At 38.8% G+C, this 25,967-nt stretch overlaps 1 protein-coding gene across 5 annotated transcripts in view; it reads left to right on the top strand.

The window, feature by feature from the left end:
* The first annotated feature begins 2,372 nt into the window (after positions 1–2,372).
* Positions 2,373–25,967, top strand: part of TCF4 (transcription factor 4) — a 350,980-nt gene continuing 327,385 nt past the window's right edge. For 4 of the 5 annotated variants that reach the window (XM_039256089.1, XM_039256092.1, XM_039256090.1 and 1 more), the window contains exons 1-3: positions 2,373–2,492; positions 3,372–3,463; positions 5,232–5,304. In XM_039256089.1, the coding sequence (XP_039112020.1) occupies positions 3,392–3,463; positions 5,232–5,304 (145 nt within the window). In that variant the 5' untranslated portion in view covers positions 2,373–2,492; positions 3,372–3,391. The remainder of the gene's footprint in view (positions 2,493–3,371; positions 3,464–5,231; positions 5,305–25,967) is intronic. The other variant, XM_039256094.1, reaches the window with a different exon arrangement.

A 25,967-nucleotide genomic window follows, 5' to 3' on the forward strand; every position in this document is an offset into this window, starting at 1 on the left:
GAAGGTAATTGCTTGGCCAGAACTAGAAGTTGAGTCAGTAGTGGTTCATGGCACAAACTCGATTTGTCAATGACGCTGTAACCTAAACACTTCTCCAAGTGAAGGCTTTCTGGACTTAGTAAGTTCTCACTCTTCCAGGGTCCAAAAAAAAGGGGGGTTTGGGGGGTTGGGGGGGTGCATGGAGTGGTGGTGGAGAGGACCCTCATCCCTCCTCAAGCCCGGGAATCTACAACTTGGTACAGCGGCCTTTTCCTAGGCTGCTTAAGCCTAGCTAAGAGGACTGGCTCCACACTGCGGGAGAATCTGAGTTCTGGCTTTCTGTGGCTGAGGCCAGCCTCCCTCAGGGTGAGCCAGGGGATCTGACTCCCCTGCTCAAATGTGCGGCGTGTAAAGCCTTAATTTATTTTGAAACTACACTTCTCAGTAAAAACAACAACAACAAAAACCCAGGAAAGACCAGGTCAAGGGAACAAGAAGAAGCGCGCAGGAACACGGGGCCTGGGAACGGTACCAACTCAATGAGTCCTTGCAATTTGGCCCCAAGCGCGACACCCGAGCGAGCCCAGCCACCCGCCTCCGCTCCCGGAGGAGGCGTGGCCCGCACGCGCCGCCATCTTGGGCGCCTCTCTAGGCGCTCTGTTTACTACTCTATGATCACCCGCTCCCGCCCCGCCCCTCCCCAGTCATTGTCTGGAGGAGCAGCCGCGGCCGCAGCGCCTTCTCTTTATAAGCCCGCAGTGCCCGGATGTGAATGGATTACAATGTATCTTTCAGGGAAACCTATTATTATCAATGTGACTCCACGGGGGAGTCAATGGTGATGATGATGAGGAGGAGGAGGATGATGATGATGAGACACCTCTAAACTTGGAACAAGTTTAAGACTTTATAAGAGGAGAAGAAAAAAACCCACCAACAAGATTTGTTTGAGGAAAAATCCTAACTATCCTGTGTTGATATTTTTTTTTATAAACAATAAGAAAAAGTTGTTGGATTTTTTTTTTAATGATTTCTTTTTTGGGGGAGGGGATTTTGTTGCAGTTTTATGGTGGAAAATGCAAAAACCAGAACCAGGTGCATAATCTTGTATTCTGTGGATATCCCTGGAGCAGAACTGAGTACCAGTTAAAATACTTTTTTGGGGGATACACATGTGAGATACTAAGTACTTGCAGAAGATTTTTGTCTTTCTTTTTAAAGTCACTTTCCTTGGAATATTGTGAGCATATTTGTGGCCATTTAAGGTAACGTTACAATTTGCTGTCAGAGTAAACTGTTTGTAATTGAATTTCATTTTTAAAATGTCGATCCCAATGTTTTATTAAAACAAAAGGAACAGTCTATTAAATAATTGCCAATGGGAAAAAGTGTGTGCATGCATTTTGTGTATGTACTAGCACATCTAGCAATAACAGGGTTTCTGGAATGTGTCTTTTAACACACGTTAAAATAGCGTATGTTGCATATACTGGATAAAGCACGCTTGTTATTACGAAACGATAGAATTATGAAGCTTAATTTTTATCCTAAAAAGTGATGTGAAAAAGTATGTTTTAAGAGCATGCAAGGCCTGTAATGGTAAATGTTGAATTCAAAACTTGTAAGTGCTGGCGAACGGGGACTTAGCGTGGCTAGGAACTCAAGTGTAAAAACAAAACAACATCCACCCTCAAAAATTGCCTTTTTTTTTTTTTTTTGGCGAAGTTTGCAGCTATACTAATCTGTGTGTTAAAAGGAAGGGGAAAGAAAGTATACAATTTAGGTTTCGCCCCCAATGCAAAACTACCGAAATGAAAATCTCCCCAGCAGAACGTGGCTTGGTTTATATATGGAAAAGAAAAATATTGTTCCTCTTGGCAAAGTCTTTTTGCATCACGTGTATTTGCAGCCTAGTATAAACTTGCTTTGCTGTGTGTGGATGTGTGAGTGAGAGGGAACCAGAGTCAGAGAAAGAAAGAAGTGAGGGGATGTAAACTCGAATAAATCTCAAAGTGCCTCCGATGGATGAAACGGGCAAAAACTGAACTGTTCAGGCTTCAGATTGTAACTGACGATCTGAGGGAAAATGAGGTGCTCGATGCATTTTCGTTTGTATTTTTTTGCGAGGCGGGGGAGGTGTTGAGATTTTTTTTTTTTTCTGGGGGGGGTGCATCCCAGCCAGCCCGACCCGAGTGAGCCGCGTCTCCCCGCCGGAGCCCCCCCACCCATTTCTTTGCTGAACTTGCAATTCCGTGCGCCTCGGCGTGTTTCCCCCTCCCCCCTTCCCTCGTCCCCTCCCCTCCCCGGAGAAGAGAGTTGGTGTTAAGAGTCAGGGATCTTGGCTGTGTGTCTGCGGATCTGTAGTGGCGGCGGCGGCGGCGGCGGCGGCGGCGGCGGCGGGGAAGGAGCGGGCGCGGGCGCAGGCGGAGGCGGCGGCGGTGCAGGCGGCGGTTAGACATGAACGCCGCCTCGGCGCCGGCGGTGCACGGAGAGCCCCTTCTCGCGCGCGGGCGGTAGGTACCGGCGCCGGCGGGGCTGGAGCGCCGGGCGGCGCGGGGCTGGGGCTCGGCGGCCCCGCGCGCGGCTCCGCGCCTCCCGTGCCGCGGGCTCCCGGCTCCCGGCGCTCCCAGAAGAGACACCCCTTCCTCTCCCGCGCCTCTTCCCTCCCCCTCATCTCTCCCCCCCCGCCCCCCCCTCCCCGGCAATGCCACTCCGAGGGACCGAGGACTTTGCCAAGGGCCTGACTTTAATTCCTACAACCCTTTCTTTCACAAATTAGGGTGCTGGACAATTAGAGGACCCGACCCCTCCACGCTGCTCCCCCCCTTTCGCCGACCCTGTCACCCCTCCCCCTTTGGACGTGTTTTCACTCCAGAGACGCTCATCTTTAATTTCTTTATAGCTACTTTGAAATGCAGAGGGGAGTGGTGTGTGTGAGTGTGTGCGTGCGTGTGTGTGCGAGTGTGTGTGTGAGGGGGGTGGGGTGGAGGGTGGGGGGGAAAGTTGAGACCGGATCGTTCTGAGTAGTTTCTCTTTTCTCTGTGATCCATTCATTTCTCGCTCTACCTCCTGTTGCATAAAATGATGCGCTGAAGAGCGGCTTTTTTTTTTTTTTTCCTTTCCCGGATTTGGTTTTATAGTGGATGTTACCAGTTTTGATCGTCTCTTTGGAAATACAATATCAATATCGCTTTTTTTTTTTTTTTTGCTATTGCTGCCTATTCCATCTTAAAAAAAAAAAAACAACTCTCCCATCCCTCCCCCCTTTCCACCTTAATCCCGCCCGCCCCCACATCCCCACCCCCAACCCCCCCAGTCTCCAAAAATCCGATTGTGTTTTCTCCAAGGATTGGGACTGGATTTTCTGATTGCGGTTATTTCCATGTTTCTAGGTTTGTGTGATTTTGCTAAAATGCATCACCAACAGCGAATGGCTGCCTTAGGGACGGACAAAGAGCTGAGTGATTTACTGGATTTCAGTGCGGTAAGAAAGAACGGTGGAAACTAACAACAGCTGTGAAAAAAAAAAAAACAAAAAACAAAACCAAAAACCCAGACACTTCAGCTAGAAACCAATAGTAATCAAAAGGACAGGAATAATTTTTAATTGGCTGAATCTTTGGCAGACATGAAGGTCTTTTTGATAAGTTTTGAACTACAATTTTTGGGTGTGATGGACGATTCAGGCTTTTCTTTTTTTTCCAGAGTGTAATTACTTGAATTCCCTACCCACCGGACCCTCAAAATAATGGAATCTCACCCCAAATGAAAGGACAAACAGACAACCCTAAAACTTGGCCTTACCCGAACATGAGATTACTGATACTTTTCGCACTACTCCTTTTATTTTATTTTATTTTTTTTCTGGAAATGGAAAGGAGCAAATAGGAGACCCAGTTGTCTCTTAAAGTTTTAAATTGATGATGCCTCGGATACATAGGACCTGTCGTCCTCTGAGTTAACGTTTCTTTCTCGGATTCTGAAAACGCGCACGTGTGTGCGGGGCGTACAGTCTCCGCAGCCCTGTAGACTGGGTGGGTAAATTTCACAGTCGTGAGCTCAGCACAAAGCAAAACTTACACACTTGAGGAGTTTTACGGCTGTAGTTCGTCCTTCTCCATCCCTTTACTTCCCTTTCCCCAATCAAGTCCCAGACCTGTCAGGGGAATGCATTCATTTTTAATGCCAGATGAGTTTGGTGTAAGATGCATTTGCAAAGCAAAATAAAAAGAATCCACAAAACACACAAATAAAATCCAAACCGCCTTCTAAGTGGGGCTCTTTCATGTTGCTGCCGCTGCTGCCGCTGTTGCCGCCGCCGCTGCTGCTGCTGCTGCTGCTGCTGCTGCCGCTGCCGCTGCTGCCGCCGCCGCCGCCGCCTCCGCTGCGCTGCTGCTGCTGCTGCTGCCGCTGCTGCTGCCGCTGCTGCTGCCGCTGCCGCTGTTGCCGCTGCTGCTGCTGCTGGACCTTCTTCTGGAGAAATGGCTTTCGGAAGTTTTGCCAGGAAACGTAGCCCTAGGCAGCTTTGTAGCCCCTTTCTGCTTGCTGCACTTTCTCCATTCGTTCCTTTGCTTTTTGCAGGCTCTGACTCAGGGAAGGTGCGCATTATCCACTAGATACGTCGAAGAAGAGGGAAACCAATTAGGGTCGAAATAAATGCTGGAGAGAGAGAGAGAGAGAGTGAGAGAGGGAGAGAGAGAGAGAGAGTGGAAAGAGTGAGAGAGAGAGAGAGAGAGTCTTGCTACAAATTGCTCTCATGTTAGAGACGAAATGAGAATTTAGAGCAGGTGGCACTTTCATATTTATTTGGGTTCACATATGACAGGCAAATCCTATACGGGATGGACATGGACGTTGACACGTTTATGGCCAAGGTTTTCAGTTTAAAGCAAACAACTTTTTTCTTCTCCTTTGTCAAACTAGTGTTTTCTGGAGAGGCCGCTGCCCTCCAACCTGAATCTTGGTAACACTATGGGGACTGTTTGTTGAAAGTGTAGCAGCACTGCCTAGTGCTGGCAATCTAGTGAACCTGAGGAAAAGGAAAGAACAAGAGTGGTAAAGTGGTGGTGGTGGGGGGGTGACTGATCATGTTATGCTTGTTTTAGTTTTAAGTTGGATGGTGATGTATTTTACTAAAATGAAGCCTTAATGTAAACTCTTAGGCTATTTGGTAAGAGTATGAAAGATCTTTGACGAACTCTGAAGGCACAAATGTCTTCTTTTCCACAGTAATATTTCTTTGTTTCTTTTAGATGTTTTCACCTCCTGTGAGCAGTGGGAAAAATGGACCAACCTCTTTGGCGAGTGGACATTTTACTGGCTCAAGTATGTAAATTCTTTTCTTAGCATGTAGTTAAATGTTCTTAGCTGTTTATTCACTCATTGTATATTTTTGGCTCTGTTGAAGTGGTCTGAAAAAGTCATTGAAATTTTAGCCTGTAATGATATGGTTATTTCATTATCCATTAGTGGTATAACTTACACAAAATGTTATCTCTTGCAGGATTAAAATTAGGCCCCCTTTTTTTTTTATCAATCAGGGAAATTGTCTCAGAATTCCATTACTTAATTTAAGAGCAATTTTCTAATACAGTTGTAATCAAACATGTGAAGATAAGGCCAGTGTCGACATGGGGAAAATGAATTTATTTCCCTATTTGAAAATAGAAGGAAAAATCTAACCTTCAAAAAAAAGGGAACATCCCTTGTAAATAATATTAATTATTACATACCATGTATAATTAACCCTTTTAAAGAAGTGAGCACTTATTTAGCAGATGAATGCTGCATTGTAAACCATAGCTCTAAATAGAGAGCCTCTTGCTAATCTGAAAGCTAAATATGAATTCATTTCTCTTTAAAGCCTTCTTTTTGGTGCTTTAGTTATTTTTTGTCCTCTAAGCATTTCCTCGTGCAGTGAATTTTTGCTATATTTAAAGTTGCAAATTCGCAAGGACTTTTATATTTTATAAATGAAAGGTCTTTGGGTGATGCTTAAAAAAGATGTTAGCACCATTCACAAAGGAATCTGTGTGTGCAATGATTATCTGGCATCTAAGGAAGAGTTTTAGTAGGGGACTCCATGAAGGTCTCTTATAAAGTGAAAACTGAATATATGATACTACTTAAAAATGGTTTGTTTTTGTTTTGTGCAGTGAATTTCATATAGGAAGGAGACATCCATGGTTACCTGCTATCCTTTAAGCTTAAAGCTTAAATCCACTTATGCTTTTTAAACAGCTGTAGTATTTTAGGAGTTCTGGCAGTGGTAAATACCAGTACATTAGACAGAGTACCATTCTTAAGTCAGGCTGGTAAATGCTGACATCTTTTAGCTGCGAGGTTCCAGTGGAATTTTCTGTTAACTATTGAATATCGTTCACATCTCTTAATTTTCCTCTGATGTTCTGGCATTGAAAGCAATCTGTTCACCTTTGTGATTTGTGTAATTTGGATGCTTTTATAAAATTAGTGGCTTTTGAAAGTTGCTCATTTCCAAAGAAGTTACTTCTCCTTCTTCTGGCCCCCAGTAGGCTAAGTTATATGTCTATATTTTGATTTATAAAATTATAAAATATAAAATGCCTCCTATAGTTTTCTCTTTTCAGTTTGGGGGTCCACATTGATTAAAAGGACTTCTGACTTTATATTTGTATTTTACTGGCCTGGACCCTGTTACATTTTCCATTTAGAGACTTAACATTTTGTTGTTTTTGTTGTTGTTGTTGTTGTTGTTGTTGTTGTATTGGTATTTGTCTTCCAAATTTTGGTGTTGTGTTCTCTACACAACTTTGAAGTAAAGATCAGTGCAGGTATCTCTTGTAGACAGATTAATTTTTGACGTTAGTATCAAAACAGTAACTAACTTTATCTCTGACAGCAATTCTCCTCATGGTTTTACTTAAGAAAATGTGAATTCAGCTTAAATCTAAAAGTAGATTATGTCAGAAGAGCCCAGAGATAGACTGCTTTCAAAGTGCAAAACACTCTTTTGCACTCTGTGAAAATGGACACATTTGGAATAACTTAAGTGTATCAGTTTAGGTATGGTTTCATAAAGTAAAGTGATTTAGAAGCATGAAATTGTGTTACATTTAAAAAGACAACTGTACATCTGTGTTCACATTTAAACCAAGCCCTTGCTATGATGTTTCAGTGTTTACAGAGAGTACAGGCTGGATAAGTATGAATATGTATTAATGCATTTTAGTAAGTGATTGTGTGTTGAACTTATACAATTCTTAAGACAAATACATACACACACATATGTGCGCATGCACACACACACACACACACAGACACACACACACACACACCCGCGCGTAAACCCAGACAGAGACTTCATCCTTAGTAACACATGCTATGGTATTTCTAATGAATATGCTGTGATTATCTTTAAGGTGTTGACCTTTGAGTTACTTTGAACCACAGTTGTAGCTTTCAGACCCAAATGTTTACTTGGAAAGGTAAAAAAGTGTAGTGGCTATTTTGTGGTGGCAGCTGAATTGAAAATGCAGGATGCTCATCTAGTGAAGTATGATGGTGATGATAATATATGGAGTACAGAGTGTAATGTTGGTTTTTCTCATCTTTTCTAGACATTTGAACACAGGGCTATTAGTGAAAAAAATGGCATGTATTTCCACTCCACAACAAAGATTAATCCCTTTTAAAGACTATCAGGTAGAAAAATCAGGAAGACTGCATTTTGCCCTTTAACTGTAGGAAGAACTAGGAAACTTTGGACAGAGACATAATTTTCTAAATTGACTGTAGGTTAATACCCATTGTCTTGAGTGGGCTTAGGTGTCACTTTCATGGGTAGCTTTGGACCTTGGGTCTGAGACACAAAGATCCAAACTGTAAGTAAGTGAACTGTGTTCATCTTTGCTAAACCAGCTCTATTTCTTCAAAGTGAGGCACGGTGATATTTCATGCTGAAAGTTCCCAATAGCTTTTGAATCGATTAATAGAGGATGCTCCATAGTGATTTGCAATGTGGGAATGAAAGTGTGGCCATATTCCCTTTAATCTTTTCATTTCACAAACATGGGTTTTCCTACCACCTTAAGAAATGGTGAGGCTGCTAGGGAGAATGGAATGTAACCTGAGCTACAGCCTGACATTCCCAGGGAGCATTTTTCACATGAAAGGCTTTTGTCAACCCAGGAAAGGACCTGCAGTTTTTGTTTGATGTTTGCAGGTGTTCAGCAGAGAGCACTAAAACAATTCAGCCATGATGGTTCAGAGCCTCGATGACCTTAACAGAATGAATTGGTGGGCTCTGGAATTATTTTTAAGAAATAGTTGTAACCTATATGGTAACTTATACAAAGGGATTTAATATCCGTTATATCATTGCTCTTAAAACAAACTAAAAGCATAAGCATGCCTGGATGATTGGAAAATTATTCTTATTAAAACAGAATATGGCCAAGTGACTAAAAGAAAAGGCAGACAAGCACCTAGAATCTTTATCAATGAACGGGGCTTAGTTTTCTGTTCTAACAAAAAATACAGTGTCTTTTGTTACCTTTGAGTCTTTTATGAGCAAAGGGTAAACGTACTGGTTTTGGCATCTTTTTAAAAAGTAGTTTTAAAGTTGGGCCACTAAAATGATCTATATTCAAGAACAGCTCTGGTCACATCTGTTACATGTATTTACAGTGAGTCCATGATGGATACTACATCTTCCTCTCTTAGTTTAAAAGTTGAGCTTCCCCCAACCCCACCCCCACCCGTAACTGTTTAGTTTTACTTAGGTGTTCAGTGTTTATTAACGATTGCCAGATGAATGGGCGTTTGAACAATTAAGAGCAGCAGTAAAACACACTACATCCCTGTCATGGTCATTTTTGAAGAAGACAAACATTTTTTAACGTTCATACAGATTAGTTAACCTATATCCACATCACACCCAAGTGATACATCAATTTAGTAAATTCAGTGAGGAAAAAAATGAATCCAATGGGTAGTTTTTGTATCACAGAGAAAATTCAAATGGTCAGCATCCTGAATTAATTTCTGTCTGTAACAGTTTGCGTTCATGGTTACAGTGTGAAAAATAACTGCTCTCCCCTTGAAGGCATTTGGGGGGTAGAATGATTTAACTGTGTGTATCTGTGTGTGTGTGTGTGTGTGTGTGTTTTAAAACAGACTTACTGTTGTAGTAGAACTCACAAGTGTGGTATGGCTTTTTTGTAAACAGCAGAGTAAGTAAGTAGGTTTAAATATAAGTAAAGGGACATTGAACCCATTATATTAGAATTACAGACTTCTGGGTATAGCAACCCTTTTTAGCATACAGCCCATTGCCTTCATTATACAGCCAAAGAAGACAGGTCCAAGTTAAAGAGGTTCTAACCTGTGCCTTTATTTGCTATTCTAAAAAACAAGTTTTGATTTGCTAATTCTTTATGGCTCTGCACATCCTTTACTGGAATAACATTGGTTTCACGACTCTGTTTTTTCCTAATTTGTATTGCACAATAAGGTATAGGATGATACGCTGTGTGCTGATGTTAACTTCTGCGTGGGCATCTGCCCTTCGAATGCTTTTTAAGGTTTAGAACTGAATTTTAGATTATTGATCATTCTCTTTTACTTTACCTCCCCTGTGACTGTTTGCAAGATATTAGACAGAATAATAGGGTATGAATGGGCATGACACTGACAAAATATATGTTACGTGGTATACTGTGCGACTTATATTTGTCATATATTTTTAATCTTCACAAGAACCGTGAGATGCAGGGGTTATCATGCTCAATTCATAGATGAGGAAACAGATTCAGAGATGTTACATGACATGCTCTCAAGGCAGCCAGTGATAAGTTAGGTTTTGAACTCAAGTCTGCCTAACTCAGTGCCCTTTCGACACATACACACACAGTCTGAAATAGATTGTTTTTCAAGATTATATAGACATAGGAATATATTATTGAGGTTTGGCATGTAATATTACTCCTGATCTTTAGGGTAGATAAGCATTTTTTGAACAACATATTTAAGATAATGAAATAAACCATGATATTTTTCTTGTCTTCGTGTCCAGATAAGCTGGCTTTCTAATTTATGTTGGATTTCAGTGTGACTTAGTATGTCTATTATTGTTATTATTATTCTTATCACAAGGAAAATACAGTGCATCTTTTCAAAGTTGTGCTTTCATTCTGTTGTAAATTGACAGTGTGCCTGGGTGCCTGTGAAAATACTTCATTTTCAGTTATTTTTAATGTACCTAACCACACCAAGCGTGGAGGTAACCAAGCCTGCTCCATTAATATCTAAAACATAAAGATTTACTATTCTTAACTGTAAAAAAAAAGTTTGGCAGTTCATTGTTAGATCTTTGAAACTTAATATTCACGAACTATAATCCTAAACTCCATCTGCATCACTAAAATAAGCGGTTTTGAAGTTTTGATGTGTCTATTACCAGACATGTGCTTAAAATGTTGCATTTTCTAAATTCAGAAGGAAGAAGCAGTACTCTTATTTGACACTGACTTAAGTAAATAAAATGCATTAAACAAGCGTGGGGATCCAAGATCTGTTGAGACAGAAATGCTTAACATTTTTGACAGCATCAGCAAATTATCTTTACCCTACTATTGTAATGAGGAAATCACTTAAATAACAGATGAACAGCTAAGTCACATAAACATATATAATAGAAGTATGTAATGAAAGTTTATGCTGTTAATTGCTCGAATCTGTCTTAAATGCTTAGAATCATGGAGCAGTAAAGGCTGTCATATAAACAGTTTTGTTTTGAGCTTAAAATTATTCCTTTTTGCTTTCATCTGCTATGATAAACAAAGTAATTTTGTAAGCTTTGCAGATCAAACATTTACTCCTAATGGTAAACTACATTTTATATTGGAAGTTTGCAACCTCGTCCAAGGCGTAGAGTTGAGTCCCGGTGGCCCCCGGCCTGTGATTTTCAGCGTTTAGTATTATGATGCTATTTAGATCTGTTCCCATAAGCCAAGATAACAGATCTCAAGTTGCCTAATAAGGAACATGGTGTGTTTTGAAAGGTTCTTCAGTTTACAAGTCTTGAACCAAAATGTTCTTGGCCAAACCTTTAGAATATAAATCTATATGTTGAGCAAGTCAGATCTTACACAGACACAGCATCAAAATGAGGCTAGGTGGAAAACAAACCAAGAAAATTCCTCCTTTATTATTTTTTTTATTTTATGAGCTATATTTTATGACCAGGTGTTCTTCCCAGCTAATTAGAGAGGACTAAGTATTAGAGAAAATAAAGCACATCGGACGGTTGTGTTTTTTGAAAGGTTATTTATGTTAATGGTTTCTTATTACTCGGAATGAAATTTTCAAAATTGACCAGCAAATTTATAAACTTACACTCGGGTTATCCATTTTCTAAATCCGTGAGCCCATTTAGGCTCAACAGTAAGGTTTGCACATGAGTTTGAGGTGGGTACTTTTGAACCATATGCCTCTTAATGCTTACGAGAGACATTTGAGAAGTACGAATCTAATCTTTAAAGGAGATTGGTTAGCACTTTGTTATAAGCAATGTATATATATATTTATGCCCGACTCCCAGGAATAGCAAAAGTGTTGAGAAAAGTTGTCATATTTACTTTCATTTCCAAAATAAATAAAGGCCGAGTTAATCAGCATATCAAATACCCAGGTGTGTTTAAAATCAGTTTATATGGATGAATTTCAGGACTGTAGGGAAGTATTTTATTTAAAGGTGCAGCCACCAGATTGTTCAAATGGATGCTTTTGTACTTTTGTGTGACAATTAACATTTAATGAATGACTTTCTAGACTGCCATTGGTGGTAATTACTGTATGTAGTTTATTAACTGCAATCCATTGTTGGATGGGCCTGTATTGATTTGTTTTGCAAACAACCGTTCACATGTTCAGCAGTATTTGTACATTACTTTCTAAGAACCTGTTTCATTTGCTGATTGCCTCTAAAAATTTTAGCTTAAAAATTCTCATGTACTAAAATGCCTTTTTGATCAGTCATCTTAATTGAGTTAGAAATTTAACTTTTTAGCTATAACATTTTTACACTTAGGTCCTCAGGGAGTCTCAAACAGAGTACACAGTATTGATTTTAAGTAATTTATAGAAAGTTGGATTTACAGGAGACTTTGGAGAGGCTCTGTTATTTTTTAGGTAAAGAGCCAAGGTTTGGGAAGATTAAATGTCTTTTGCCCAAGTCATACAGTTGGTTATTGGCTATAATAAGACACAAATACAGATGTCCTGACCCGCTGGTCAGGGACCCCATGCTGCTTTTAATTAAGGTTTGGATTCAATCCGTTGGTACCAACTGTATGTTCCTTAAGAAGAGGAAAACGTGTATAACCTACCATTTCTGAGCAAATAATAAAAATTTAGATTATGAGCGATAGACATCATAGTCCACCTCACTTATCATCACGTGCTCCAATTTGGCTAAGGCAGTTGACGAATAACTGTTAAAATGTATTGTGTTATTAAAAATAACAAAGTAAGACCCATGATTAAATATCAGGGCTGTAATTTAATCTTGGGGTTTCTGGTGCTGTTCATAAACCATTTGGCTTTTTTCTGAAACAGATGACGTCAAAATACAGCTTGATTGAATTATGAGCCTGGGTTGCAGGAGCACCTGCCTAGGCCTCCTTACTTCCTGGCATGTCAGCATTTCCATTACAAACTTTTTGGTTTTCCTCTGACATTTGTAACTTCAAATAGTTAAACTAGACTGATGGTTGGCATATAAACATTCAGCCCCTTGGGAAGAGACTATTTTTCCAATAAAAGAGAGGAGGTGGTGACAAAGCCCGTTACCTTTTCCAATGTTCTTCCTTGCCTTAATCTTTCATTAATTTAAACGTTCCCTCTTGAGGTACTCCGCTGAGTTGCGGAGCATCCAAATGGAAGGTTTTTAATCTCCAGTTTCCCAAGCCAGGACTTAAATGCAGGATATTTCGGGACAGTTAAAGTGGGAAAAGACTTAGTTTGTTGGAAGAAGAAGGGTATTGAAATGTTCTGGACACTACAGTTTAATGCTGTGTGAAATGCAGAAGAACTAGACATGAAACACGCAAACTGGTGTACCTTGTCAGTAGTTACTTTTCTGTCCACTTAAGACGCGTAAAGATTGATAATGGATGGTTTAGAAAGGCTTATTTATTTATATCTCTATCCGAAGACTTTCAGTGTATCTTGTTTTACCCCTTGGGTTTTACTATGTTGGCAGTAGAGAGAGAATGCGGTTTCTATCTAGTTAGTTACTTATTTACCTATCATACTCCTCATTGATGGTCCATCTAATAGATATTTCTAGTACATGCTATGTTCACACCCCCGAGTTAGCATTAGCAAATGGAGGTTATGGAGGGATTTATGGGAGATAGGTCCTGCCCTGAGAGGGCATATATTCTGACAGTAAAGAATAGAAAACCACATATGTAATTAGTATTCAGTGCCCAAAAGGCAGGTGCCATTTATGTTGCGGGAATTTAGACAAATAAAAATTCTTTCTTTGGGAGGGAAATGAATGATGAAGGCTTCATGGACAAATCAAGTTTGAGCCTTGAAGGGGAGGAATAGCATTTTGACATGGTGGCATTGGGACAGAGTATTTGGCTCTCGTAAAGGGTGGATTAAAGAGATCTCCAGAGGGGCGCGTGGGTGGCTTAGTCGGTTAAGCGTCCGACTTTCGCTTAGGTCATGATCTCGCGGTTCGTCGGTTCGAGCCCCGCTTCGGGCTCTGTGCTGACTGTCAGCTCAGAGCCTGGAGCCTGTTTCAGTCTGTGACTCCCTCTCTCTCTGACCCTCCCCTGCTCACGCTGTGTCCCTCTCTCTCCTAGAAATAAATAAAACATTAAAAAAAAAAAAAAAAGAGAGAGAGATCTCCAGAAAGAGAGGCTCCACAGCTGTGCTGTGGGATGAACTTTGGTATGGACACCCACGATGAGTTCGACCTGCGGTGTCCCTGTTTTGGATGCCTTTTTTTTTTTCTCCTTTCCTGCTTTTGGGGATTTCCTTGGGGGTATTAGAGATTTTAATCCAGTTCCTTCCAAAAGTATGTGTTTTTAATGGTAGTGTCAGGATGGAAATCCAGGTTTTTATGTTCCCGGCTCCAGACTCTTCCTGTTACATCATTCAGCAGTGGAAATTTAGCTACTGTGGAGAAACTTATTTATTTAGCTGAATTCTGGAAATGTAGATTCTTTTGCAGGGTTCTCTGGTACATAGCTGCTTCATATTGACAAAGTGATAGAACCTCAAAGTCTACATCTTAAAGCTGGGAAAATAATTTGAAACTTTCCAGGAAACTTTAAGAGGGGTTTTTAATACCATACTTCACAATATTCTCAGATTGCAAGAATTCATCCTTATAATTTTTATTATCATCACTGCCATCACCATTTCAGTGCCACAGCTTTTGATTCAAAAGCTAGCAGGGAAATGTGATCGTTATTATTGCTATATAATACGTTCAGAAATGTATTTAAAAAACATGCTCAAAAGATATTTTGATCCTAGCCAAAACTTAGATAGTGTTTGTAAAAACATCATGGAGTGGCCAGAATCACCTTCGGTTAAAATCTATCTTAATTACATCACAAGCACGAAAAATATATATAAATACTATTCTCTCAAGCACTGATGATTTCAGATTGAAGTGTCTATTTGTCTGTGAGACCAAGTATTTCAGTGTCTAGCACGTGTTTTCGGTTTCTACAAGAAGCCAAAAATTCAAGTGATGGTTGAAATAGGCGTAGGAAGAATTTATTTTTTTAATTTTTTAAAAACTTATTTATTTATTTTGAGAGAGAGTGAGAGAGAGAGAGAGAGTGGGGAAGGGTCAGAGAGAGGGAGAGATAGAACCCCAAGTAGGCTCTGCACTGTCAGCACAGAGCCTGACGTGAGGCTTGAACCCACCAACTGTGAGATCATGACCTGAGCTGAGATCAGGAGTCAGGCGCTTAAGTGACTGAGCCACCCAGGTGCCCTAGGAAGAATTTATTAATGCATAATTGTATTTGCTACATTGTAGAAACAAGATTTTTATAAGAGAATATTGTGGATCCATTTTTAAGAATGTCCATTATGAACCTAAGTATCTCCTTCACTTTCAAAGATAAGGGATTCATGGTAGAAATCTCTTGCAATGCCACAACTTTAAACTCAAAAGAGGAAAGTTTTGGTCATCAGTGGTAATAATATTTCAAGACTGACTAAACAATTTCATACATGCCTCAATTTTGTAGTTTTGAAAGGGAAGATCAAACAATATCAATTTCAATACTTGTTTGAATAATCATTCTTTGTTGTGTGTCTTCTTGAGCATCAGTGAGTACTAACCGGTGACCCAAACCATTGACAGTCTTTCTACTCTTGTGGTCACTGTGATTCTTTGTCGGGTTACTTTTAGCCACAAGATTAATTTTCTTTTGATGCCTTACTTTCCCCTGATTTTGCTAACATCGTCTTCAATTGATCTTTTCAACCTGTGTAGAATTATTTCTCGTACGGGGGGTGTACATGTGTGCGGTCCCATTTTCATTCTTAGTAATTTTGGTAGAATTGGATAAGGTGAGAAATGTTCCATAGTTACTTTAATTAATTTTAGTTTAAAAAAAAGTCCATTCATGTATAAAGGCTGATTGCTTAAAGAGTTTTTGAAAGCTTTGGAAAGTGAAAGGGATGAATGAATATCATTTTTTTCTAGTGTGAATGTATTTGACTGGAATAACATAGAATTATTAAGAATTGTTAAGTTTTATTGAGTCACTCATTCATTAATTCAGTAACTGGTTTTGAGCACCAAGACAAATTACAGTGCTGGACGCTGTGCTGATGTGAAGAAGAATAAATGTCAACTTTAGCAATGTAATTAGAGCAAGCACAATATTGCTGTTAGGTGAAAGTTCTATACTGATTCAACAAGAAAGGACTTTTGTACATTTAAAATAAGTGGTGCTGAAACATAGAATTAGACTTATTGGAAAGATACTTTAAAATATAACTAAGTGCAGGGGCACTCAGTCGGTTAAGCATCTGACTTCCGCTCAGGTCAAGATCTCGTGGTTCCTGAGTCTCAGTCCCGACATCAGGCTCTCTGCGGTCATTGCAGAACCTGCTTTGGATCCTTTGTCTTCCTTTCTCTCTGCCCCTCCCCTGTGTGCACGCTCTCTCTCAAAAATAAAGAAACATTAAAAAAAAATAACTAAGTGCAGACTTCACATTTTTTTCTTTTTTTTATATCAGACAAAATAGACTTAATTTTGTTTTCTTTCTTTTTTTCAAATAGTTTATTGTCAAGTTGGTTTCCAAGACTTCACATTTTTAAATGCAGCATAGAAATACTGTTTACATGTTTACTCTACATTAGAGTATAAAGGAAGAATGGATTCAAATGATTAGGAAAATTGGACCTGGGAGAGTATTTGTTATGAATGTCCTTTCTTTTTTTTTTTTTTTTTTTAAGTTTATTCATTTATTTTGAGAGAGACAGAAAGAGTGCAAGCAGGAGAGGGGTGGAGAGAGAGAGAGAGAGAGCGCACGAGCGAGCACAGGGGAGGGGGATAGAGATAGAGGGAAAAAGATAGAGGGAGAGAGAATCCCAAGCACGCTCTGCACTGTCAGCCCAGAGCCTGATGAAAGGCTTGAACTCACCAAACTATGAGATCCTGACCTGAGCTGAAATCAAGAGTCGCATGCTCAACTAACTGAGCCACCCAGGTGCCCTGTTACAAATGTACATATAGTACCAGAGATTCTTCGGGAGACAATGATAATTATATTCCATTTGTCCTTTTTGAGCGAAAATTAACATTTTGGATTTATAGATACTGCTCATTTACTTCAAGGGCAATAGCTATGCATGGTCATCTTTTTTATTTTCATGCCTGAATTTTTAAATATTTATTCTTAAAACTTCTAGGTAGTAAAGTTCTTCACTGAGTGTTGAAATTAAATAATTATTTATTGAACCTCCACTATGCATCAGATACCATGCTGGGTCCTGGAAATAAAATGGTGAGCAAGATAGATACGTTCTACATTGCCTAAATGTGGGAGACAGACATTCACTGAATAGTCAACCAAAGAAATAGCAAGTTCTACATTTGAGCATTGGACACGTTTGCCATAGGGACATTTGGCCAGGCTTAGCAAGCTTCCCTGAGCCTGGCACGTCTGAACTGGGGTCTAAGGGATGGAGGGCTAGTGAAGTGGTGGTGGGGTGCAGGGGGGAACAGGTTCCAGCAGAGAGAGCTGGTCAAGGAGGGGGCTAGAGCATGGTTTGAGCAAAGCTGGGGAGGAGTGTTCTAGGGACCAGAACTTTCCAGACTGAGCAATAGAGGACCTTTGCAGCATGCTGCCAGTTACATTTGTGCCTGGGAACATTCTGGCCACAGCCCAGAATGCAGACCTCAAGGGTAGTTGGCGTGGGTGGCTCAAACCAATTTTGGGAGGCTTCAGAAATCCAGATGAGAGATGGTGTTGCTGTGTTGTGGGTGGTGAAAACTGCCTCTAGGCTTCATTTGATATCTAGAACTTTGGTCCGCTGGGGAGGGAACATTCATACGGGGCACTTGCTTTTTTTTTTTTTTTTTGGTGAAACTTTCTAGAACTTTAAGAGTTGAAAACCTACTGTACCTTCTAAAAAGTAACCATGAGACCGAATTCGACTCCGTGTGATATCCACTGCTTTTTTAGGAACCAGGTACCATAGATATGCTTTTTATTGTCAGAGGCAAGAGGTAGGTTGATTTTGCAGTTCTCTTCAGAGAGGGTGCAGAATGGAAGTGGAAGAACCAGGCAGAAGGGACTCTTCTTTCTTGTTAAGTGGTCATTGGTCATCGTGCACTATTTAGGCTTCTTGTAGTGTCTGTTCTTCTTACCAGTTGATGTCATGATAGTTTGGTTAAACCTGTTGAATTCATTGAGTACTTCTAGTCAGGTATCGGGTAGCATGTGTGTAAGATGTTATTGAGTGTCTTTGCTAGTGAACATTAGGTGGGTGCTTTGATTTATATGATTTTGTGTCTGAGATCAAAACACTATTATTTGATAGTGTTTTGTCTGAGATGGCCCTTGGGGGAAAGTCATCAGTTTATTTTTGATTAGCAACAAAGTGAAGCTTACTGTTTTTTTACAAATCCCAAAGAATATTCCTCCTCCATCTTCTCTAATGAAGGCCTCCATCTTTTATTCTGACCACCTCATTCTTTCTCTGCCCCCCCCCCCCTCCATTTTCTGACTGATCTTCCTGTTTACTCTTGGGAGTCACCTGTTGAACCAGTATGTTTGTTAGTCCATTTTAGTTAGAAAAATTATCACCATTCTTTTGGTATATTTATTCTTCAAGTTGAAGAAAAAATAGCCGGTCCCTTTCCCTCCCTCCTTCTCTCCCTTCCTCCCTTCCTCACTCCTTCCCTCCTCCCTCCCTCCCACCTTTACTTAGACCAGCTAGTTAGAGCATTAGGCTAATGCTGTCCGTATGGGTTGGAACTTGACATCAATGCCAGTTAGTAACATTTGGCTCCATGACCCAAGAGTTCTGTGTATTCTTCCTCAGAAGGGTGCTGAAAGGGGGGAGGCATGGACCCGTCTGCACTGGGTGGAAAACTCCTTAAAGCATGTGCCTTGCTGTTGGTGAGTTGGTCGGGTAATGTTGATGTCAGTGGACAGCACTCACGTGTTGTTCCTTCCTCCTGGAGATTTCCTTCAGCACTTAGGCACGCATTAGTAACTCTCAGTTACAAAGTAAGATGAAATACAATAGCTTTCCTTTGGGGAGGGGGAGGACATGCAGAATGCTTTAACAGTATCCACAGTGTTTTATTTCTGAGAGGGAAAATGATAGAATGTTATGGTTAACAACTCTATGCTTGAAATATCTCATAATTAAAAACAAAACAGAAATGTAACAAACTAAACAAAAACCCTCGCTCTTATTCACATTCCCTTCTGGTCACCATCCTCTATAAAGAATGTCTACACGGACTGTTTCTGAATCCCTTCCACCCATAGACTTTTTATTTTAAGTCTAAGGCCGATCAAATATTTCAGAACATATTGTATCCTATAATGCTTGACACCTACAAAATAATGCATGCACTATATGTAAATTATGAAGCTTAATGATGGAACAAAGAACCCCTGGACCCAGCACCCAATGTAAGAACGAGAGCAGTATCAGAACATTTGCCCCTCCATGTGAGTTCCTTTCTTACCCACATCCCCCCATCTTCCTTGCCAGAGGTATAGCTCTCTTGATTTTTTGAAGTAGTTTTATGATATATATATGTATTTCTAAATAATATGTTGTTTGATTTTACTTGATGGAGCAGTATAAAAATAATGACATTCTTACTTTTTTCATTTGGTATTACGTGTTTAAGATTTGCCGATGTTGTTATATGTGGCATTAGTTCATTTTCACTGCTGGTGCATATGCCTCAATTCATTTATGCACTATCTCATTAGTAACTAAGTTAATGAACCTTTGGATTGATCCCCAAATTTTTTCAAACTGCACACTTTCCTGAACATCTCGCGCTGTTGATCACTTTCTTTTTTTTTTTTGGATATCTGTAGGGTAGATGTCTATGAGTAAAATTGGTTTGTAGAGTTATGCAAATGTTCAAAATGATGAGATAGTGCCACATTGTTTTCTGAAGTTTGTTGCCAGTTCACATTCTTTCTAGCGGCTTCCAAGATTACTCTTGATGCATATAGTTGTCCACCTTTGGTATCAGCAAATAAATGTCTAAGTCTTTATCAATCTAGTCTTTATAAGATATCAAATGTATCTCACTGAGGTCTTAATTTGCATTTCACTGATGATTAATGAGGTTAAACATCTTATATGCATGTATTTATGTAACATTTATGTTTGTTCTTCTGTGAAATTCCCCGTCCCCTGTTTTTTGTTGAGTTGTTGGTTTTTTCTTACTGATTTGTAGGTATTCTTAATAATTTTTTGGATAATAATTATATCTCAGTGGTACATGCTACAGATATTTTCCCTTATGCTATGACCTGTATTTTTTACCCTCTTTATAGCATCTTTTGAAGAATAGAAAACAGCAAATTTAACGTATTCATATTATTATTATGATTTTTCCTTTTCCTTTTCATGTTTTGTGCTGTGATTGGAAGATTCATCTCTACCCAAGGTCATAAAGCTATTCTCTATATTTCTTCTGAAAAGGCTTTCGTAGTTTGGCCTGTTGCCTTTACGTTTTTAATATAGTTGGGATTGATTTTGTAGAGTGAGAAGTATAGATTCCACGTCCACCATTTCGATAAATATCTTGATAGCCATTATTTCTGGAATCATTTATTGAAAAGTCTGTCCTTTCTCAAGTCACCCACAATGCCACTGCTGTAATATTTTAAGTTTCTTCATTTGTAAAGGTCTTTCATTCTGAGTCCTTTACCCTAATCTATCGGTCAGTTTGTCTACCTTTGCCTTGGTACCATATTATCATAAACGTTATGTTCTATTTTGGTATCTGATAGGTAAAGTCCTTCCTCTTCCTTCCTTTGTTGCGCATGTACACATTTTACTTTTGGCTGTATGGGGATTTGTGTTCTTCCATAGAATTTTTAAAATAATTTTAAATGTAATATCAAGGCCTTTCATAGGCTCTTTAGGGATTTTATTGAAGTTACGTGGAAACTAATGATCAGCCTTGAGAATATTAATATATTTTCAACAAGTTTATCTCCGCTCATGTATCTCTTCATTTCTTTAGGTCTTGTTTGGTATCATAAAATAAGGTTTCAGAATTTTTTTCATGAGGTTGTGCATATCCTTTGATGATTTATTCTTAGATGCCTTACTTTTTGTAACTGTTTTTAATGTATTCAGTGTTCAAAAAGTTTGTTGCTGGCATATATAAATGCAGTTGATTTTTGTATATTGATTTATATTATATTCAGTCTTGTTGTTAAACTTATTAATTCTAGAAATGCCTTTGTGTTTTCTTTAGTTTTTCCTTATAGGCAGTCATGTCATGTGTGAATAATGATAGTTCTGTTGTTTTTCCTTTGAAACCTCTATACTTGGCTTCGTCCCCCCCAATCTTGTCTTACTGTGCTACCTAAAATCTCAAGTACATTAAGTAGAAACAGCAATCGTGGGTATCCTTGTCCTTTTCTTGATTTTCCCTGTTGACGTTGATGATAGTAGATATTTTACTAAGGGGATATTCTTCTATACATATTCTGCTAAGAGTTTTATCATATGGTTTTTCTACATATATTTAAATTATTATAATTTTTAATGCTCATTTATTTTTGAGAGGGGGGAGGGGCAGAGAAAGAAAGAGACACAGAATCTGAAGCAGGCTCCAGGCTCTGAGCTGCCAAAACAGAGCCTGATGCAGGGCTTGAACTCACGAACCGTGAGATCCTGACCTGAGCCAAAGTCAAGAGGCTCACTGACTGAGCCATCCAGGTACACCTAAATTATTATCTTTAAATCCTCTTTAATATGTTTATGTTGTGAGTGACATTTATATTTTTCCTTATGGTAAACTCCTCTTGCAATTTTGGGATAAAATTAATGTGATCAAGATGTATTTGTATTACTTTCTTAAAAATAATATTCTGGGACACCTGGGTGGCTCAGTTAGTTACGTGCCCGACTCCTGATTTCGGTCAGGTCATGATCTCAGTTTGTGAGATGGAATCCCGCATCACCCTCTGAGCTAACAAAGGAGCCTGTTTGGGATTCTCTCTCCCGGTCTCTCTCTGGCCCTCCCCTGTTCACATGCTCTCTCCCTCTCTCTCTCAGCCTTTCTCTCTCAAAATAAATTAATAAACATTAAAAAAATAATATTCTGGACTCAATTTTCTAATATTTTCTATCTGTGCTTATAACTAAGATTGGTATACATTTCTTCTCTTACTGTCCTTGTCTAGTTTTGGTTACAAGTTTATATTAACCTGTAAAATGAATAGGGGAATATTTCCACTCTGTTTTCTCTAGAAGAGTCCGTATAAGGTTGAAATACTCTGTTCCTTGGAATATGGTAAAACTTAACTATATAGGTATATGAACCTGACGTGAGAAGATTTTAAACCACTGATAGAACTTTTAAATAAAAAGTATTGAGAATGAAAATTTTACTTTCTTTTTTCAGATGGTTTAAAAATCATATGGAGAAATATCTATATATGATGTATTTAACTTTTTTCCATTTCTTATCAGTTTTTTGATTGATTGCCATCAAGTTGTTCATGGTATTTTCTTACTAACTTTATATTTGTTTTGTGTTTTTCTGATTTTTTTCTAACTTCCCAAGTTGAAAAACTTAGCTTATTAACTTGTCATTATTATTATTTTTTTAACTTAAGAACTTAAGCCTGTCACATAACCCCTAAGTACTGCTGTCACTGTATTCCATAGGTTTAAGTATGTAACATGTTCATTATATTTGATTTATAACTGTTTTAAAATTTCTGATATGATTTCTTCTTTGACCTTTGCAGTATTTATTGGTGCCTTGGAAATTTTACAAGTGAATATGTTATTTATCCTTTATTACTGACTTCAAATGTAAGTTAATTGTAAGAGAACTGTTCTATGTGATAGCAGTTCCTTGGTTTTTGTGAGACTCGCTTTATTGTCAGTTTTAATTAATCAGTTTCCATAAATGATCCATTGTTTCCTTGAGCAGAATGTGTATCTTTTTATTATTGAATTGAAGGATCTATATATGTCCAGAAATGTAAACTTGTTAATTGTGCCTTAAAATCATCTGTACCTTTACTAATGTTTTGTCTGCCTGACATATTTGTCATTGAGAGAAATGGACTGAAATAATCTCCCTGTATTTCTGTTTTGGCTTTATATATGTTTCACTTATATTATATGCAGTTAGGTTTGGAATTGCTGGGTCTTCCTGGTTAATTAAACTCTTTATCACTTTGTAAATGGTCATCCTCTTTCTGCTCTTTTGTCTTGAAATCTGTTTTTTTCTCTGTTTTAGTATAGTTATCTCATTTTCCTTTTGGCTAATATTAGTCTAGCGTACTTATTTTTAAACTTCTATTTTCACCCCGTCCATGCTGTTGTGTTTTAGGTACACCGGCTTTAGCTGAATTTTACTTTTATTCTAATCAGATAATATCAAATTACTTGAATCCACTTATTTAATCTTGTACTTCAGTTCAGGCCATGTGCATAGACTACAAAGGTGCCTTTTGAAATGGTGCAATGCGGAGCGTCCGCGATTACTGCCATCTAAATTCTTGACTTCCATTCACATTGCTTCTTACACATATATTTTTTCTCCTATTTCTTTAAAGAAATAGATTAAGGTTTTGCTTGTTTCATACTTTATTTGCTCCTCTCACTGTGTAGGAAATTTGTTTCTGTTGGTTAGTGATTATCTTTGAGATTTTACTATACATAGTTATCTTTCAAAGTCAAAAGTTTGTCTATAGTCTAAATTCCCTATTGAAACAATTTTGGGACCATAGAATACTGTTCTGTCTATCACTCCTCCCCGTACTTAGAGTATTTTTGTGTTGAGCCTTAAAATATTTTCTAGAAATTAGGTGTTATTTTATAGACAATGTTTAAATTTACTACTTCACTAATTTCTTTGCTCCCCACTTTGTGGCATTTTAGATCTTTATGGGATTGTGTTCACAGTTCATGAAGTATATACATATACTTAAGAAGGTTTTTGGATAGGGATGTTAAAGGTCAAGTCTTGCATTTTTGTTAATTCACAATTTCCTAATTCTTACTCTTGAAAGATAATTTTGCAAGATACACAATTCCAGATTGACATTTGTTTTTTCTTACTGCTCTGATGATTTTATTCTATTGTCTTCTGAATTCTCTGTAGCCCACGAGAAGTCTGTAGTCTGAGTAATCACCATTCCTTTCTAGGACATCTGTCTTTTCCCCCAGCTTCTCTTAGTTTTTTAGGTATTTAGCAAATCTAGGTTACTCAACCTCTTAGCAACTTTTGAGAAAAGATTCATTTCTCTTTGGTGAAAGTTCTAGGCATCTGGCTTCTCCATACCACATTTTCCTGGCATTTTTTTTCTGCCTCTCCTTTGCCGGCTGTCTTCTGCCTAACTGTATGTTGAGTCTCTCAGGGATCATACCTCTTGTGTTGAGAGGCCTCAATCTGGAATCAGATTGGGTTGGTCATCATCCAGTTGTTAGAAGTGAGACCTTGTTTCCTTCACGTAAAAGGATAGAAACATTGTTGGGAGAATTCAGTAAGATAATGTTTGCTATGTGCGTAATCCATGTCTAACACACATTAGGCAGTCAGTACATGTCTACTTTTTTTTTTTTTTTTTTTTTTTTTAAATGTTTTATTTATTTCTAGGAGAGAGAGAGACAGCGTGAGCAGGGAAGGGTCAGAGAGAGAGGGAGTCACAGACTGAAACAGGCTCCAGGCTCTGAGCTGGCAGTCAGCACAGAGCCCGACGCGGGGCTCGAACCCACGAACCGCGAGATCATGACCCAAGCGAAAGTCGGACGCTTAACCGACTAAGCCACCCAGGCGCCCCAGTACATGTCTACTTTTATTCTCATGTGGATTTTCTTCTTAGTCATCTCGTCTGTTTCCAAAATAACAGCTTTCGTATATATTGCTCCAGTCCTCTTTGTGTCTTCCAGTGTCAGTTGCAGAGCCACATCTCTGTTATATTTGATTCCTCTCCTCCCCTTAGTATATGCCTCCTTGACATCTCTGTATCTCAGGAGTGGCATTATCATGTACCTTGTTGATTAAACCAAGATCAGCACAACTTAGACTTCCTTTCTCTCCTTTCTCCCCATCTAATCATCATGGAGTTCTGCTTTCCACCTCTCCTTTTACCATCATTTGATGAGGTCAAGTCACCATCATTTCTTGTCTGGTCTAATCAGTGTCCATGTTTCCACTTATTTCCTGTTGAATCCATACTCCAAAGCAGCCAGAGTGAGTTTTCAAAAAACGCCAAATAGAGCATTTCATTTCCCAATGTTCGTGTTTTTCATTCTTCTAAATACTTTCAGGGTTAGAGAATAACTTCTGTACTCCTTAACATATCTCAGAGGTAGCTCATAGCCTCATTTGATTCCCTTCTCCTGTTGGTCTCTTCACTCAAGCTGCAAGGGACTTTTTTTAGGTCCTGGACTTTATCAAGCTTTTCCTTGGTCCAGGGCCTTTGCACATGTGCCGGAGTACCTCTCCTCTTGATCTTTGTTGGCTAATCCATTGTTGGCTAATCCATTGAGATCTCATCTAAAATGCCGTTTTCCCAGAGAGGTTTCCTCTGATCTCCTACTCTAAATTAACAGTTCTTTTGATTCAATAAATACAGGGTTTGTTTAACAAATGATTCAGTAAGCATACATATACATTTTACTTTGAATCTACTAAGAGGAGTGATAGTTAGTTCTGTGGGATCCTGACTCATTTTCAGTGTAGTCACAGTATTGTCATTGGAAGCCACTCATTTTCTTTCCTTTTGTGTTCATTGGTCCAATTTTCAAGGTCATATAAATTTTCTATCATACTATGATTTATTTTGCATTTCACATTACATTTTGTACATAGAATTTGTTGCCAGATAAAATATTCTCCGTTTAGGGATTGACAGCTCACAGTCATTGAGTAGTGTATGTTAGGTTATTATCTTATGTAAAGCCCTGAAATCTGGTCATCCCTAATTTACTAAAGAGGAAACTGAGATTCAGAGAATCCTCTGACTTGTCCAAGGCTGTAGAGGTAGTGGGGACAGAGCTTTGGTTTAGTCTAGATGTTTGAACCTCAAGAGGATATCTTGTTCTATATCTTCTGCTTTATTTCTGCTATGAGCAAAGTCTTGATAAATTCCTATATAGTGAGTACAGTTCACAAAGTTTTTTCACATACTTTACCTCATATAATATGTACATCAGGTTTTGGAAGGGGCATGACATTTTGGACATTTTATCATGATTCAACCTCTTTATTGACTAA

The sequence above is a fragment of the Hyaena hyaena genome, unplaced genomic scaffold (assembly GCF_003009895.1).
Source record: "Hyaena hyaena isolate Hyena2069 unplaced genomic scaffold, ASM300989v1 scaffold_557, whole genome shotgun sequence".
In the NCBI taxonomy this organism is placed as follows: domain Eukaryota; kingdom Metazoa; phylum Chordata; class Mammalia; order Carnivora; family Hyaenidae; genus Hyaena; species Hyaena hyaena.